The sequence below is a fragment of the Diadema antillarum genome, unplaced genomic scaffold (genome assembly GCF_040938485.1).
Source record: "Diadema antillarum isolate AM-2024a unplaced genomic scaffold, OU_Dant_1.0 seq00000693_RagTag, whole genome shotgun sequence".
NCBI classification, from domain to species: Eukaryota; Metazoa; Echinodermata; class Echinoidea; order Diadematoida; family Diadematidae; genus Diadema; species Diadema antillarum.
The window spans coordinates 2563673-2577517 of NW_027271598.1; the positions used below are offsets into that span (position 1 = coordinate 2563673).

The 13845-nt window shown below is 38.8% G+C and overlaps 1 protein-coding gene across 1 annotated transcript; it reads right to left on the bottom strand.

Moving 5' to 3' along the window:
• Nucleotides 1-2997: 2997 nt before the first annotated feature.
• On the bottom strand, nt 2998-11036 carry LOC139737485 (cyclin-G2-like). Its single transcript, XM_071648158.1, has 8 exons — nt 10901-11036; nt 8636-8764; nt 7406-7543; nt 6506-6580; nt 5593-5859; nt 4757-4876; nt 4217-4434; nt 2998-3575 (listed from the first exon to the last, which is right to left on the bottom strand). Exons 2-8 carry the CDS (start codon nt 8753-8755, stop codon nt 3362-3364), a joined length of 1152 nt encoding a protein of 383 aa, XP_071504259.1. The 5' UTR covers nt 8756-8764; nt 10901-11036; the 3' UTR covers nt 2998-3361.
• Between the last annotated feature and the right edge of the window lie 2809 nt (nt 11037-13845).

The following is a 13845-nucleotide window of genomic DNA, read 5'->3' on the forward strand; positions in this document are numbered from 1 at the left end:
ATAAAGGACAAGGGAAATGGAATAAAGGGGTAGATATGCTAAGGAAGAAACAGCAGAGGAAAACATGATAAATTAAATAGTAGAAGCATACAGGTTGATATAACATCCTTTACCTACAGAACACCTACAGAATACAGATGACCTTCTCTCTTTGTTTAAGGGGAATTCAGGACCAGTTAAAAGTTAGCCTGATAAGAGCAAAATTTCAAATGCACCACAGTGAAAATTGGACATAAACAAAGGAAGTTATGAAATTGTAAAGTTAGGCTATTCATCACAAAACAGTTGATGCTATCATTGCCTCATAACTTGCCACATAGTTCATACACAATATTGTGAAATTTCTTTTCTTTTTTTTTCAAATGCAATAATCCCTTGTCCCAAATCCTAATACATCGTATTGATCATTATTTCATAGTTATTCAGCCAAAAATATGTTTTACTTTTTCATAGCAGAACCATTGACCTTTTTTGTGCAAGATCAATGGAAAACTGTGAAGTGATGACATCATGATCAGCTCACTCATTTCAACATTCATATCAACTGTTCAAGCACTGTCGCACAAAAATTGGCAAATCTTTGTGAACTTCCTTATTTTATATCCCATTTTGATGAAATTTTCACTGCTGCCTGTGCATTGAAAAAAATCATTCATTCTTTTCAGACTAACCAATCCAGAATACCCCTTTAATTTTCTTCACTGACAAAGCACTCACTATCAACATTCCTGACTAAAAAATAGTGTTCTGAATCTAAATCTAATTCTCTTTTCATTATTTGGCAACTTCTACTGATTCATCCATATTAATAACACTTTTCCCAAGTCTGTCCTACCTCTACATACACAATACAACAATTACACTTTCATTACCTCACAGAAGGAAAAGTGCTTATAGCTATCCTATCAAAACCAGTGACTGCAAGATAAGACCAGAAGTGATGCGACAACAGATATAAAAATGGTGACTAAGCACTGACACCTCATTTAACTTCCATACCTCTCTGTAAGGACCAGAGTAATCAGTAAAATGTTCACTACTTCTCTTTTGCTTTATAGTACACTCTATTCATGTACTGTGGTAAAATTTCCTAATTTGGTCTTGACCCTGTGTTTCATTACATCTTCCCAAAATTCATGAGCGAAATGCCCCCACATACATTCCAATCTCAAAGCATTTCATGAAGTTCAGTCTTATTTCTGTGTGGCAATTTTAGAATAATTAACCTGCCGAAAACATGCAGAATTAATAGAATATGACACAGACCATCACAATGGCTATCTCAAGGAGAAAGGGTAAAAATTGACCTTATGTAACTCACTGGTGCACCTAGTTTTAATCATCTAGTTTCTTCTGCAATTCTCAAAGAACCTTCAATGCCACAAAATGAGATTCTCTTTGCCCGTCGACAAAGAAAAGACAGGTTGGTAATCAGCCTGTGCGAAAGCAGTCAAGCGGCACATGCTCCCCCTTTCCACGGTCAACTGCATGTTTCCGTATATGAGTTGATGCTACGGGTTAATGTAAGGAACGGGTTAAATCCCATATTGTGATTCTTGAATCATCTGCAGTGTAAAACTGTAACACCTAACCTGTCATATTCCATCTGATAACCTTAGTTTTCATAAGTGCATTTTGGCATGGTCATACATAAATTAATATGCAGCGTGCGTCATAGTAGCATCCCAAGTTACACCAACAATTGTATGAAATATTTGCTCACAGAATAGACACATGGTGGGAAATGATAATAGATCGCTGCAGTGTAATTGCATGGCAAAGGCATACAAAAATATCTCAGTAAGTGCTCAGGCGACGCTTCGAAATAGCATTTAACATTCTGTCTTCATGGCAAGTTAATTTCATCAGCCCTAAACACCATTCTTAGTCAAATCAGGCAATTGAACATGGAAAAGATGTAAAATGTGGACTGAATGTCCTGATAATTTCTATTGGACCATATTACACAAAGATAAAGGAAGAAGAGAGAACGAAAGAAAGGATTGTTTCATATTGCTACTACCTACATTCATTGCATTGTGATTGTGGAACATTTGAACTGATCAAACTTGTGAAGCATTTGTCGTCGATGCCAATAATTGCACTGGACAAAGTCTCTACCACATCCTCAGAGCTGGCAGCAAGCAGCGTTTGCACAGTGCTTCGGGATCGTCGGGCAGCTGAAATGGGCAACGCCCTCCTATCCAGCTGCTCCAACCAGCTGGCACTGACACTCTGATATACCGCAGCATCCCTCATTCAAAGCAGCTAAACGTTGTCAGCACCATATCTTGAAAGCAGCAGCCTCGTAAATAAATAGAATTCAAGCAGAGCTCAGATAATTCAAGGAAGAGTCATTCACTGCTGTGGGTGTCTCGTGTGATGTTCTGCCCTGATACATAAAGCGATATGAGAGCCCCTTCCCCATCCCCTCCATTTTTCCCCTCCCCACAATCTCATGCAGTTTACGCATAAGACAAAACATGAGCACAGCCTCAAAAGCATGATGCCACAGGCAAACACAACAACAAAGTGGAGATCTATTGCAACAGAGTTTGGTATTACCCCATACAATCACATGTAGCTCACGAGTTGTAGTTGCAAATCTATCACCTGATGCTACATCGCGACATTCATGAACTTGGGTCAACCTTGCCACAGCTTCTATCTCCACTGCTCTAAAGACAACATGCGCAGTCAATATCTCACAAGTTACAATTAAAACATCACAGCATGCTCTCTCCACATAAAAGCAGGCTGTATCACCACAAAAATGAGCAGCATATGAGAAGAGTCCAAACATTTCTCTCATCAGAATGATGCAAGACCGATGCATGGCATTTGCATCTCCGGTTTTGCCTCACGACTTTTCAGGCATTAAATATAACAACATACACTGCGTCAATGACAGAGAAAAGCCTCAGGCAAGAAGTTTCGCTGAGTAAAATTTTTTTTTCTTTCCTGGTCATCCCAAAGCAGACAGGAAGAATTCACGCACTCAATAGTACCATGGTCAGCTGATGCTTTTGAAGGTTTCCTGGTGGCCAGCACCGGGGGAATTCATCTCTTCAAAGCTTCCGGGACAATTTTGCAAGCAGCTGCATCTCAAAGACAGCAGGAATGCTGAATCCATACATGGCCCTGTGCAGCTTCAGCACAAAGCAAAACGTTTATGCATGATGATTCAATTTGGCAAAATGATGCTACACTGTAAGACGATGCTCAGCATCGACACAGTGTTCAGTTTCAAAAGGGCGCAGATTGATACCTCTGCCAACCCTGGTGTACCCTTGGCTTGTAGAAGCACGAGTTTAGCAGGTCACGACAGCCCCCTCACTCAGTCGTGGCTGCTCTCCGCTAGTCAGCTGCCACCGTGTATCCTCATCGGGCAATGCGCCAGGGAGTCGCTCTCGTAGGAGAACAGCTTGTTCTCGACGCACACTGTGTCATCGGACGACAGGGGGACCAGCTGATGGGTGTTCAGGACCAGCGCACTTGACGAGCTGTCACCAAGGGCCTCTTCCTCTTCTGAGGTGGACTGGCTGACAAGACTGTCACTGAGAGCCTCACAGGACCTGTGCATTCAGAAAAGAAACAGATGCATTTCTTCCTCTTTTTTTTTCTCTCTCTTTTTTTTTTGCCACTTGCTTGATTGGAGCATCAGTCTAGTCTGATACATTGAACAGGAATGCGTCAAGTTGTTTATGTGAATGTCTGGTACTTTTGCATGCCCTATGCAAGCTCATATTTGGGTTGCTACACTCTGACAGTCTTTAAGTAATAGATATAACCAAATTCATTTCCCAAGAGCTACACATGCTGTGGTGTTCATTACGCAGCAAGTCCCCTCTATCAATATTCTAAGCAGCAGCATATCAGGACTCATGGCAGCTTTCGAAGTCAAATGCATGTGAAACCTGAATTTGATTATCACCAAAAGACTTGCCAATGCTGGAGTGTGATGTAGCTCAGGCATTTATCAAGAACACAGCATATATTTTCTGGGCTTTCTGATTGGCTTAATATAGTTGACAATTTGCTTATTGTGTGGTACGACTGAATCAAGCAGGGCACAAGGATTTTTTTTTTTTCACTGCCCAGCAGGTGACATACTTTATATCACATACACTACACATACGTATCAGGAACACACCACCTATTTCTGGAAGTTTCCATTTTGGGGATGCTAGGAGGATCCCCTAAAGAAGATACTCACTCATCTGTGTCACCGTCGGAAGAGCTGTCCAAGATCCCATTCTCGGGGATGGGGGCCAGGTCGGAGGACACCTGGGCACTGAACTTGAGCTGGCGGGCGGTCCTGGTGGAGACCACCCAGGTGAGTCGACTGAAGGGCATGCGGGACTCTGGTGAGGAGTAGACCTTGAGGCACTCACTGACCTGGGATCGGCAGCTGACAAGGTCAGCATCATTTACCTAACAAGATGAAAAGGGATGGGATGAGAGGGAGATGAGATAAATGCAAGTCACAGAGTTGGAGTAGAAAACGGTCTTGTGTCATGCCTGCTTTGGGGGAGGGGGGATATGAGCAAATATGTTGATAACTCAAACACAAAGTACAAGGCTCTCTGCCCTCTTCGAATCAGTAAAATGTGAAGGAAAATTTCATATGTCTAGAGTGACTGAAGTCTGCCAGGTCATGAAAAGAAAAAGGAATGTAAGAAGAGAATTCACTTGTACTTGTAATTTCAAGCCCAGCACAAGATTGTCGCACCAAAGATAATACTGTTACTGTTACCTGCGAGACTCTCTGGATGTCCCAGACAATTCGAATCCACCTGATGTCGTTAGGATTGTGCACTTCACAGGAAGAGTTTGGCAGCTCATGAGTAAGGACAGCCAGTGCCAGCACCGACGGCTACAAGATATAAAAGGAGAAAAATAGGCAAACTAGGCATTTTTAGGTATAGGTACTTTAGGTTGGTACATTTGTATTTGTATGATTGAAATCACTCTTTGCAAAATGTATCATATTAGACACTGGCACACAGACACAAATCAATGACATAGGATGCAGGAAAAAGAGTGCATGACTTGAAAGTGGGATTCTGCACATCAAAATCTCTTTGTCCAAGAGTAAATTGTGAAGGATATGTTATCAAAAGGAGTTGGTACTTGTGAAATATGGTCTGATACTAATATTCCCAGTTCCTTGATGTCTGTGGATGTTTACCATAATTAAGGATGTCACAAATGTACAGACACAAGGAAAATGGTAACTAGCTGCACTTACAAGTGGTCATTTTTTCCCTTAAAAAGAGTTTTGTGTTTTTTCCCCACATTTTTCTTCATTTCTTTTTTTTTTCCGGTCAAAGTGCCCTGCAAATTATAAGCTTAAAAAAAAGCGAAAATCTCTTCTACTTCCATGAATAAAAAAATCGAGCGTGGGCCCCATACTCTAAACAGGCAAGTGTCTATGCATTATGATCACCAAATGTGAGGTCCCCAGAGCAAGCAGGCGAATGGGTGGGGCAGCACCCTCCACAGCAAACTCTTGTGGATACGCCCTCAAGAGAATGAACGAGAGCACCAACTATGAGATTTCATGCCCCAAATGGATAGGGCAAACTGTACCTTGAAGAGAGTGAGAGGGAAGTAACACATGCAGGCCTCCAGCTTCTGGGTGCTGCTCTCCAGCTGGGAGTTCTGCATGGCCGTGTCGTTGCCCAGGATGCCCTGCACGACGCTGTAGGCGTGGAAGAGCTTGAAGAAGCGGTGGGCCGTCGGGGCCTGCAGGTCGTACTGCAGCTTCTGCAGGATGATGCGCTCCATGCGCAGCACGTCGTTGGCCGTGCAGCCGCACTGGCTGATGCGCACCAGGTCCTCCGTTGGGATGTGGGACTGAGGGGTGGGAGGCGAGATGGGAGAAGGTATGTTTAGAGAAGAAGACCACTGGCCCAATCTTCAGATGTTTGAGCAGGATATGCATAAAATCGTAACACTGAGCATACCTTGTCAAAAAGTACTGGCTATCCATTAAAATCTTCATGTGGAGAACTGGTTTCAAAATTAGAGAAAAACTACAACACTGAGACTCTACGAATCTTTAAAGTGACATTTAATATCATTCGAATAAGCAGAAAGTAAAGGAATACTACACAGTGTAACCGAGAGATGCAGGTTTTTGTACCTGATCACAATGACAGAACAAACAAGAAACATAAATGCATTTTAACCTGTTGAGGACGAGTCCTGAGTACACTCGGGCAAGTGTCTATGGAAAATGCGTGTTGTAGCAAAATCAGTCTGTCCTCAACGGGTTAAGCCTTTGAACAAAATTCTACCTCCTCCCACAAAAAACAGAAAAATATGAAATAGAGCAAAGTCCACACTTGCACACATGCCCCTATTCCCCCCAAAATCATGAACTCCAGACACATTGTGTGAAATGCCTGAAATTCACACTAAACCTATCACATACGTAAGAATCAGTCTTTTTGCACCTAGACATTTTAACAAGTAACGTCTTCTTTCTGAGACAACTTACCTCCAATGGCTCCAGCGCCTTGATGGCCAGATTGTAGCTTGCCACAGCTACACACATTAGGTGATGAGGACGTGCCTGTTTGAGAAATGGATGTGCATCAATTTAAGAGGTTCATGAAATGTCCTGTGATTACATACAAAAGAACAAAACGAAACAAAAGTCAATAATCATTCGGGTCTAAAAAGCTTCATTTTTGTTTTGGGGAAGCAATAGTACTATGATACAATGAATTTGCATCCTGTTCTGAATGGGTGGCAATGTAAGCTTGAATGTATTCTGGATTATACAAAAAAGAAAAGTTAAGCAACTTTGACAAAGAAAATAGCTCTAAAAAATAACAAAGTAGACAAAGGTATGTTGTGCTGATAATTATAGGCCTAAGGTGACTTATTCTATGTTTACAAACAATATTCTTGGTACCACAGGATTCTGACAGTTTGATCTTCAATGTCTAAATCTTAACTGCTCACAAATGTGCAAACATCAAACTTCTCAGCTTCCTTCTTGGCTGCTTTCCTGCAGATATAAAGGTGCGGTTTTGGCATTATCAAAATCCCGTCACTGTTTACAGTACCAGTACCACTAATTACTTCTAAACGACAGAGTATACAGCTCTTACATAAACTTTTGCTCTCCTTCAAAACCCCAGGTTTTCCACTTTAGCCTATGAGAAAAATTGCACAGTAGAGGGCGCCAGAGCAAAAAGGGTGACCTGCTGGGTACATTCTTTACATTAATATTTTTTTTTCCTATATCAAATTTAGATGCAATCCGTAGTTTTTTCATCATTCAAAACACAATTACACTGTATCATCTACACAAGTGTGGCTGCACTGTGTTCGTGATCCCTTTTAATATCTACCAACAGTTAGACCAGCTCTCACTGGTAGTGGTTCTCACCTTGACCAAGGAGAGGAACCTGTCCATCGTGTTGACCGATAGGAAGAAGGTCTCTGGACACAGCTGGAAGAACCGACTCAGACTTCTCAGCCGGTCAACCACAATGTCATGCATGTAAGGCATGATACAGTCAGAGTCCTAGAGTAATTACAGAGATGGACAAAAATACATGCATTATTGATTCAGTGATGCTTATTCTCAGTAAAGATCATGCAACTGATAAAAAACTAACCAACATGTCTAAATGAGCATGAGCTTATCATGAATCTAAAAAAGAGTAATTTTTGCATTTGAACTGCATATCTCAATTCATTTTTCCTTCTTTCATGCTTTCAGCTGGCTTCAAAAATTAAAACTGTTACGACAGAGAGTCCAACAGGAGCCATGCCTTGGTTGAATAACATGTATGAACATCAAAGTTTTGCGGATGGATCGCTACTCAAGGTATTCCATATATTGTGCTGTACTCATTACAGGACTGGTCTTCATTAATTTTTCAACTTCAAGAACTTAATTTGGCTCAATAACAATACAGCAAAATATGATTGTTGTGAACAGAATGTCATGAGATATCAATGTATGTTGACCTCACAAATTTCAGCTTCACCATGGAAATCAGCAACACCAAAAGTAGGTAAATATGCACCGGTCTGTAATGTCTGCACCGGCTTAGTGTCTGCTATTTGATGTTTTATGCTTTAATAAGTAATTAGGCACAAAACATACATGTACAAATCTTCCCTGTCTATAAACTCTAAAGGATAAAACAACAACAAAAAGCAAAAAAAAAAAAAAAAAAAGTTTCCCCTTTATCAGTCAAAACACAAAAATGCACTGCCCTATCTCCTCTACTGAAATTGCCATCCTTTGAGAGCAATATGGATAATCACACACCATCAATCCTGAAGCTATTTTGTGGCAGAAGAATAATGTCTTTTATTTATACAGAAAAACAAAAACCAGATAAAACCATGTCATGACCTTTCAACTTTGTCAGAATCCTTCACACATTACCACTTATCACTCAAAACAAGCCACAAGGTGGCATGAAGCTGGCCGTGAGACAGATGTTGGAAAATCACGAAAATCAGATCCTCCAGCCAGCTCTGTTAATGTTATTGCCCATTTCTGAAGAACTAGTCAAAGAAAAGTGAATTGATATTCACTATAAAACTTGTTTGACTGCAATGCAGATTCATTCAGAGCAATCTGTGTTGAAGAGGCACTCACCTCCTGCTGCTGGTTGACATAATCCAAGAAGGGCTGGTAGAAGTCCTCCGTTTCCACAGCAACCTGCATCATCTTCACCAAGTGACTCTTGGCATCTATGCTCCCACTGTCGTCCTCCATGACGATCGGCTTGAATATGCATTAGGGTTACCAGATTGGGGAAAGGGAATCATAGAACCAAATTAACTCTACTTCAATCAGGTATCTTTAAGTCCTCTACCAGCAAAAATCAATTTTCATCATCGTTGAAGCCTGCAGACTACACTAGACTAGTGTCTACACGTTTGCACTTGTACGTCTCAACAACAAAACAAAAAAAAAATAGAAAGGAATTTAGTGCATTGTGTGTAGATCTACTTTCTACATACAATTTGAACTTGAACTTGAACTTTATTCTGTTTCATTTGAAAAACATATCATTTGTACAATGACAAACTGAGGACAGGAAACGAGTACATGAACATGCATACATAACATATAACAACTATAAATGAAACATGGAAACTGCAAAAGACCGCAGTCTTGTCAGGGTAGTTCGGAACAGAAAGAATAATAGGAAACAATATTGCTTTACGATCAAGACATACAATGTAGGACAGGTGAAAAAAACAACAGACAAACATACACAAAAAAATACATTATCATTAAATAAATAATAGTGTTTAGATATCACCCCTTGAAAACAAAAACCATAAAATTATTTTTTAATCATAGTGTATTTCATAATGACAACTCTAACTTTCTAACAAATGTCTTTTCCGATTTTTCTTAAAAATACTTGTAGTTGGAGAATTTATAACTGTGTCTGGTAAAGAATTCCACAATGAGGGTCCAGTGTGTCTGAGTGTGTGCATTACATACATCTTATCTACCTTAGATAAATGATATTTATTACTAATTCGAGTATTGTAACTATGAATTTGATAATTAACTTTAAACATACCAGAAATCATCTCAGGTAACAAATTGATTTTATGCTTGAACATAAGAATATTAAACTTATTCAATTTATATATTCAAAACATTCATTTTCAAAAACAAAGGCATTGACGGCGCTTTATAATGCGAGTTCGTACAGAATCGAATTGCTCTTTTTTGAAGGATAAAAGTGTCGTGTAAATTTGATTGAAGAGTATTTGCCCATACAGGTTACAGCATTACAATAATTCAAATGAGATAAAATCAAACTATTATATAACAAAATCAAAACCAAATAATTGTTAGAATCTACTGTAAAAGTGGAAATTTTTCGCGGTGTGGAAATTTTCGCACATTTCGCAAAACCAGACGCCAGCTCCAAAATAAACACGCGAATATTTTTGCATGCCATATCTTCCAGTAGAATGTCCTTATTCCGTGGAATTAAAAACATGCGAAATCCATCTTATCCAGCCGAGAACGAAAAATTACTCGCACGATAATATCCACTTTTACAGCTTCTTACGATCTAGATCAAACATTACTTTCTGGAAATTTGTTATGATAAATAAGTTGTCTATAGAAACGTTAATAAATTTAATATTCTTTTCACACAAAAAAAAGGGCTTCGTTTGACCAAGCGATGGACATGTTGACAACAAGTCCGTCCTGGTCAAATGAAATGGAGCCCGTTGGCATTGCGTTGTACAGAAACCATTGTCATTCTTTTCTGTAGAACATGTAACATTAACTGTTAGTGTTACTTGGTTAGAATGAGTCGTTACCAGAGATCTCATTCAGCATGTTCAGCTCAGGCTACGGCGTACCATACCATCGGCCACCCGATGGGGTCATCTAACCATGTGCAATGCCAATTTATATACTAACAAAGTTAGCAGTGTGCATGTCTAATCCATTATAGTAGAAACTCTATTACAGTAAATTTATCTGTAACCAGTGGAGTGCAGTGTCAGCGTGGTCACGTTTGTTTGTAACGTGTCGTTAGACAGTATCCATAACCATATTCATGCCATCATGGATTTATTCGTATCTGGCCTCTAGAAAAAAAAAAAATCCCACTTTGGAGGTGTGTAATGTGTGTTCCATCGATGTGCCTTAACACAATTACATACTTGTGAGAATGTCGCACAATTATTGCGAAGCTAAAACTTCATTCTTGTGTGTGGTTTGTTCACGTCTTTTCGTGCCGATACATTACATCACCTTACGAATATGGGTGGGACTGTTACAATCTCACCTTCGGCTACAAAAATATCACCGATTTTCTACGATATGCAACATTTCAGATCATCGATGCAACCCAATTAACGTACAATGTAAACTTACTTTGAATCTGTGGTAGGTGAAGTTATCAAGTAATCGAAAACATTTGCAGTTACGTGAAATCTTAGCCGTGAAATTCAAGAGATCTGACGCTCGGTGTGGCCGTTTTTCGCACCGCTGTCAAAATTTCATAGTTAGCCTTTTGGCGCGGTGTTATTTTACCCAAACAAAGGGGATGTCAAGAAAACGAGTTTGCGTTCTCTACCATATGTGACAACAGACTGTCTTCTCACGTTCAAGTTTCAAGTTTCAAGTTTATTTATTCATTTGTCTTTCTTCCAACAATAAGCAATATAACAATAACATAACAATAACATTGACACTTTCTTTCAGGAGTACATAGGAACAACAACAACTAACACTAAAATTTTTGCAAATACATAAATATATAATTACATGTGTATGTGAAATGATAAGAAAAGGTAACAATATTTTGAGAAAGGCAAACGAGGAGACCTTAATGAAGCATAGCTTGTAAGACAAGGTCCCTCAGGAATAAAAGAGAGAGAGAAAAAATACATGTATATATATATATATATGTATACATAGTGGAAGAAAAAAAACCTACAATCTCAAACGAAAACAGGGAATAGACAAGGGAGGCTATGTGCGATGGGGTGAAGGGAAATTATTTACATAAAACAAGGGTAGGATTGAAGGGAGGGGGTGGAAAGGAAAAATAAAGAGAGGGTTCTGCGGTAGTGCGACGCTTATCTTCATATGAAAATACTAGTAATACGGAGCAAATACTATTTACTACATATCTTTCAGAGCAAATTTCGTCTTCTTCATCTGTTTATTCTGCCTCCCTCAATCCTGAAGATTATATCCTGAATTCTCCTTTATAAATTCAGTATATATAGAAGGCCTATGCTAATGTACTGTCAAACCTGTCCAGGCCTAAACCCCACCGAACAGTATTCCTATCTACCGGGTAAATACATAATAATAGTAGTGTTCTGCCCAAAAAAAAAAAAAAAAAAAATCAGAATCGGAAATTCACAACCTGTACATAATCATGCGTTTTTTGTATGTTGTTAATTCTAAACTTACGGATGTTGATTACAGACACTAGGGGCCCATTTTCCGGGACTTTATGAAATTTTCTGCCAAGTTTTTCGCACCTTTCCCTATAGGGAAATTCTAACGAGCAATTTCATAGCAAGACTGACACACAAAAATGATATGAGTGCATCAAAATACTGAAGTTCGGAAATTGTGGAATTTCAAAGAAGACTTGTAAGGCGAGGATGTGGCATCACCTTGTCTAATTTGCATAAAGTGTGCCTGCGACTGATGCATAATATCACTGTTTCGCATGACGTGTAATTCAATTTTCATATATAATAGTCCAAGCTTTATATATATAAAAAAAGGTAGACTTGCAGGTCTGTTCGTCTGAATTTCATCGTAATTTAGTTAAAACCCATCTTGAACGGATCGCGATCGCGTATGGAACTGCACTTTAAGGAAAATGACATTCATTTCATTCATTTTCATTCATTTCATTTATTTCATTTCCAACAACATTTTCATTCACAAAATAACACAACATCAATACAATGTCGTAACAAAGAAAAATACGTGAAGTGAACAATACTACGCATGAAAAAAGCAAGAGAAATTGAATTAAAACGGAAAGTCGCAGGAAATGGAGGAGACATACTAAAAAGATATATGCCTGTATTTTGCAGTCTCCTCATGGACAAGACTAAATAACATCAAAAGGCAATTAGCTAGACATAAACGGTGCACAACACATACAGTCCTATACAAATAAACAAACAAACAAACAAACAGACGGACAAACAAACACAAGCAACCTCTCTTGTAAAGAGAAAGATAGAGAGAGAGAGAAACAAAACACAGTGAAGGAAAAAGAGGAAAAGAGGAAATTATTTTGAAAGAAGAAACAGAAAGAGACAAGAGGACAGGAAAAAGGCGAGAAAGGAGAAGAGATGAAGGGTCTGTACCAGCACACGCGAGGCACATGGTGCGGTGGATCACCGAGTTATAGGAAAGTAATAGATAAAAGAAAAGAATGAGTATAACGAATAAAAAAAGGAAGCTCAAAATTAAGGGTAACTAAAATAAAACACATTCAATAGGAATTTATGAACAACTTCTTCAGCTTGAATGTGAATGTATTTAAACTTAGAACTTGTTTCATACTATTATCGAGAGAGTTCCAGAATTTGGGGCCAGTAAAAGAAAATATAGATTTAGCAAACATAGTCCTAGTTAATGGCAAATGAAATGAGTTGGATTGCCGGATAGGATAAAGATGAACAGTTCTATTTTTAGTGAACATAGATCGATAGTAACGAAAAATATGGGTGGTTTAATAACCTGAATATAAGAAATATATTCATTTATCTATGCCGTCATCCTTAAAAGCATGGTCAGTTCCAATTAGAATCACATAGACCTATTTTAAAACGGAGTCCTGTGTAAATTATGAGTAGCTATAACTATAAAAAAATTACGAACATGAATATCATTTAGCTAACAAACAATCGAGTTTAATATGAGGAGCATTATTTTATTATAGTCAGCTCTAAGTTTATATTGTAATTGGCAAAACGGGAGCATACCGAGTGGTATAGGTAACAACGCCCAGTCACAAGATTAGCAACGCATTTAACCATGTTAATACATGTAGTGAGGGTATTGAGTAACGATTTGTCGGCCATATCCACCATATCACAATAATTGTATTGTATAAATGGAATACCATTTTAGGAGCATGAAGAGCGAGCTTGTGCTGACGTAATCCAACACCATGTTTGTATACTTGGCTTCGTTGCAATCTGATCATGTCTTTTTGACAGTGTGTAACATAATAGATGATGATGTATATAAGAGACAAATACACTACAGGTTCATAGTTTTACGCGTCAAATAGAATTTGATTCTTATTGCAACTGATTTGACATATTGTCTTACAT

Bases quoted from the DNA above. Each gene is read 5' to 3' on its own strand.
- LOC139737485 (XM_071648158.1), bottom strand. From the start codon at position 8,755: ATGGAGGACGACAGTGGGAGCATAGATGCCAAGAGTCACTTGGTGAAG. The intron at 5,860-6,505 runs GTAAGTTGTCTC...CCCACCCCTCAG, and splicing joins AGGCGCTGGAGCCATTGGAG to TCCCACATCCCAACGGAGGA. The intron at 4,877-5,592 runs GTACAGTTTGCC...TATATCTTGTAG, and splicing joins TCCCTCTCACTCTCTTCAAG to CCGTCGGTGCTGGCACTGGC.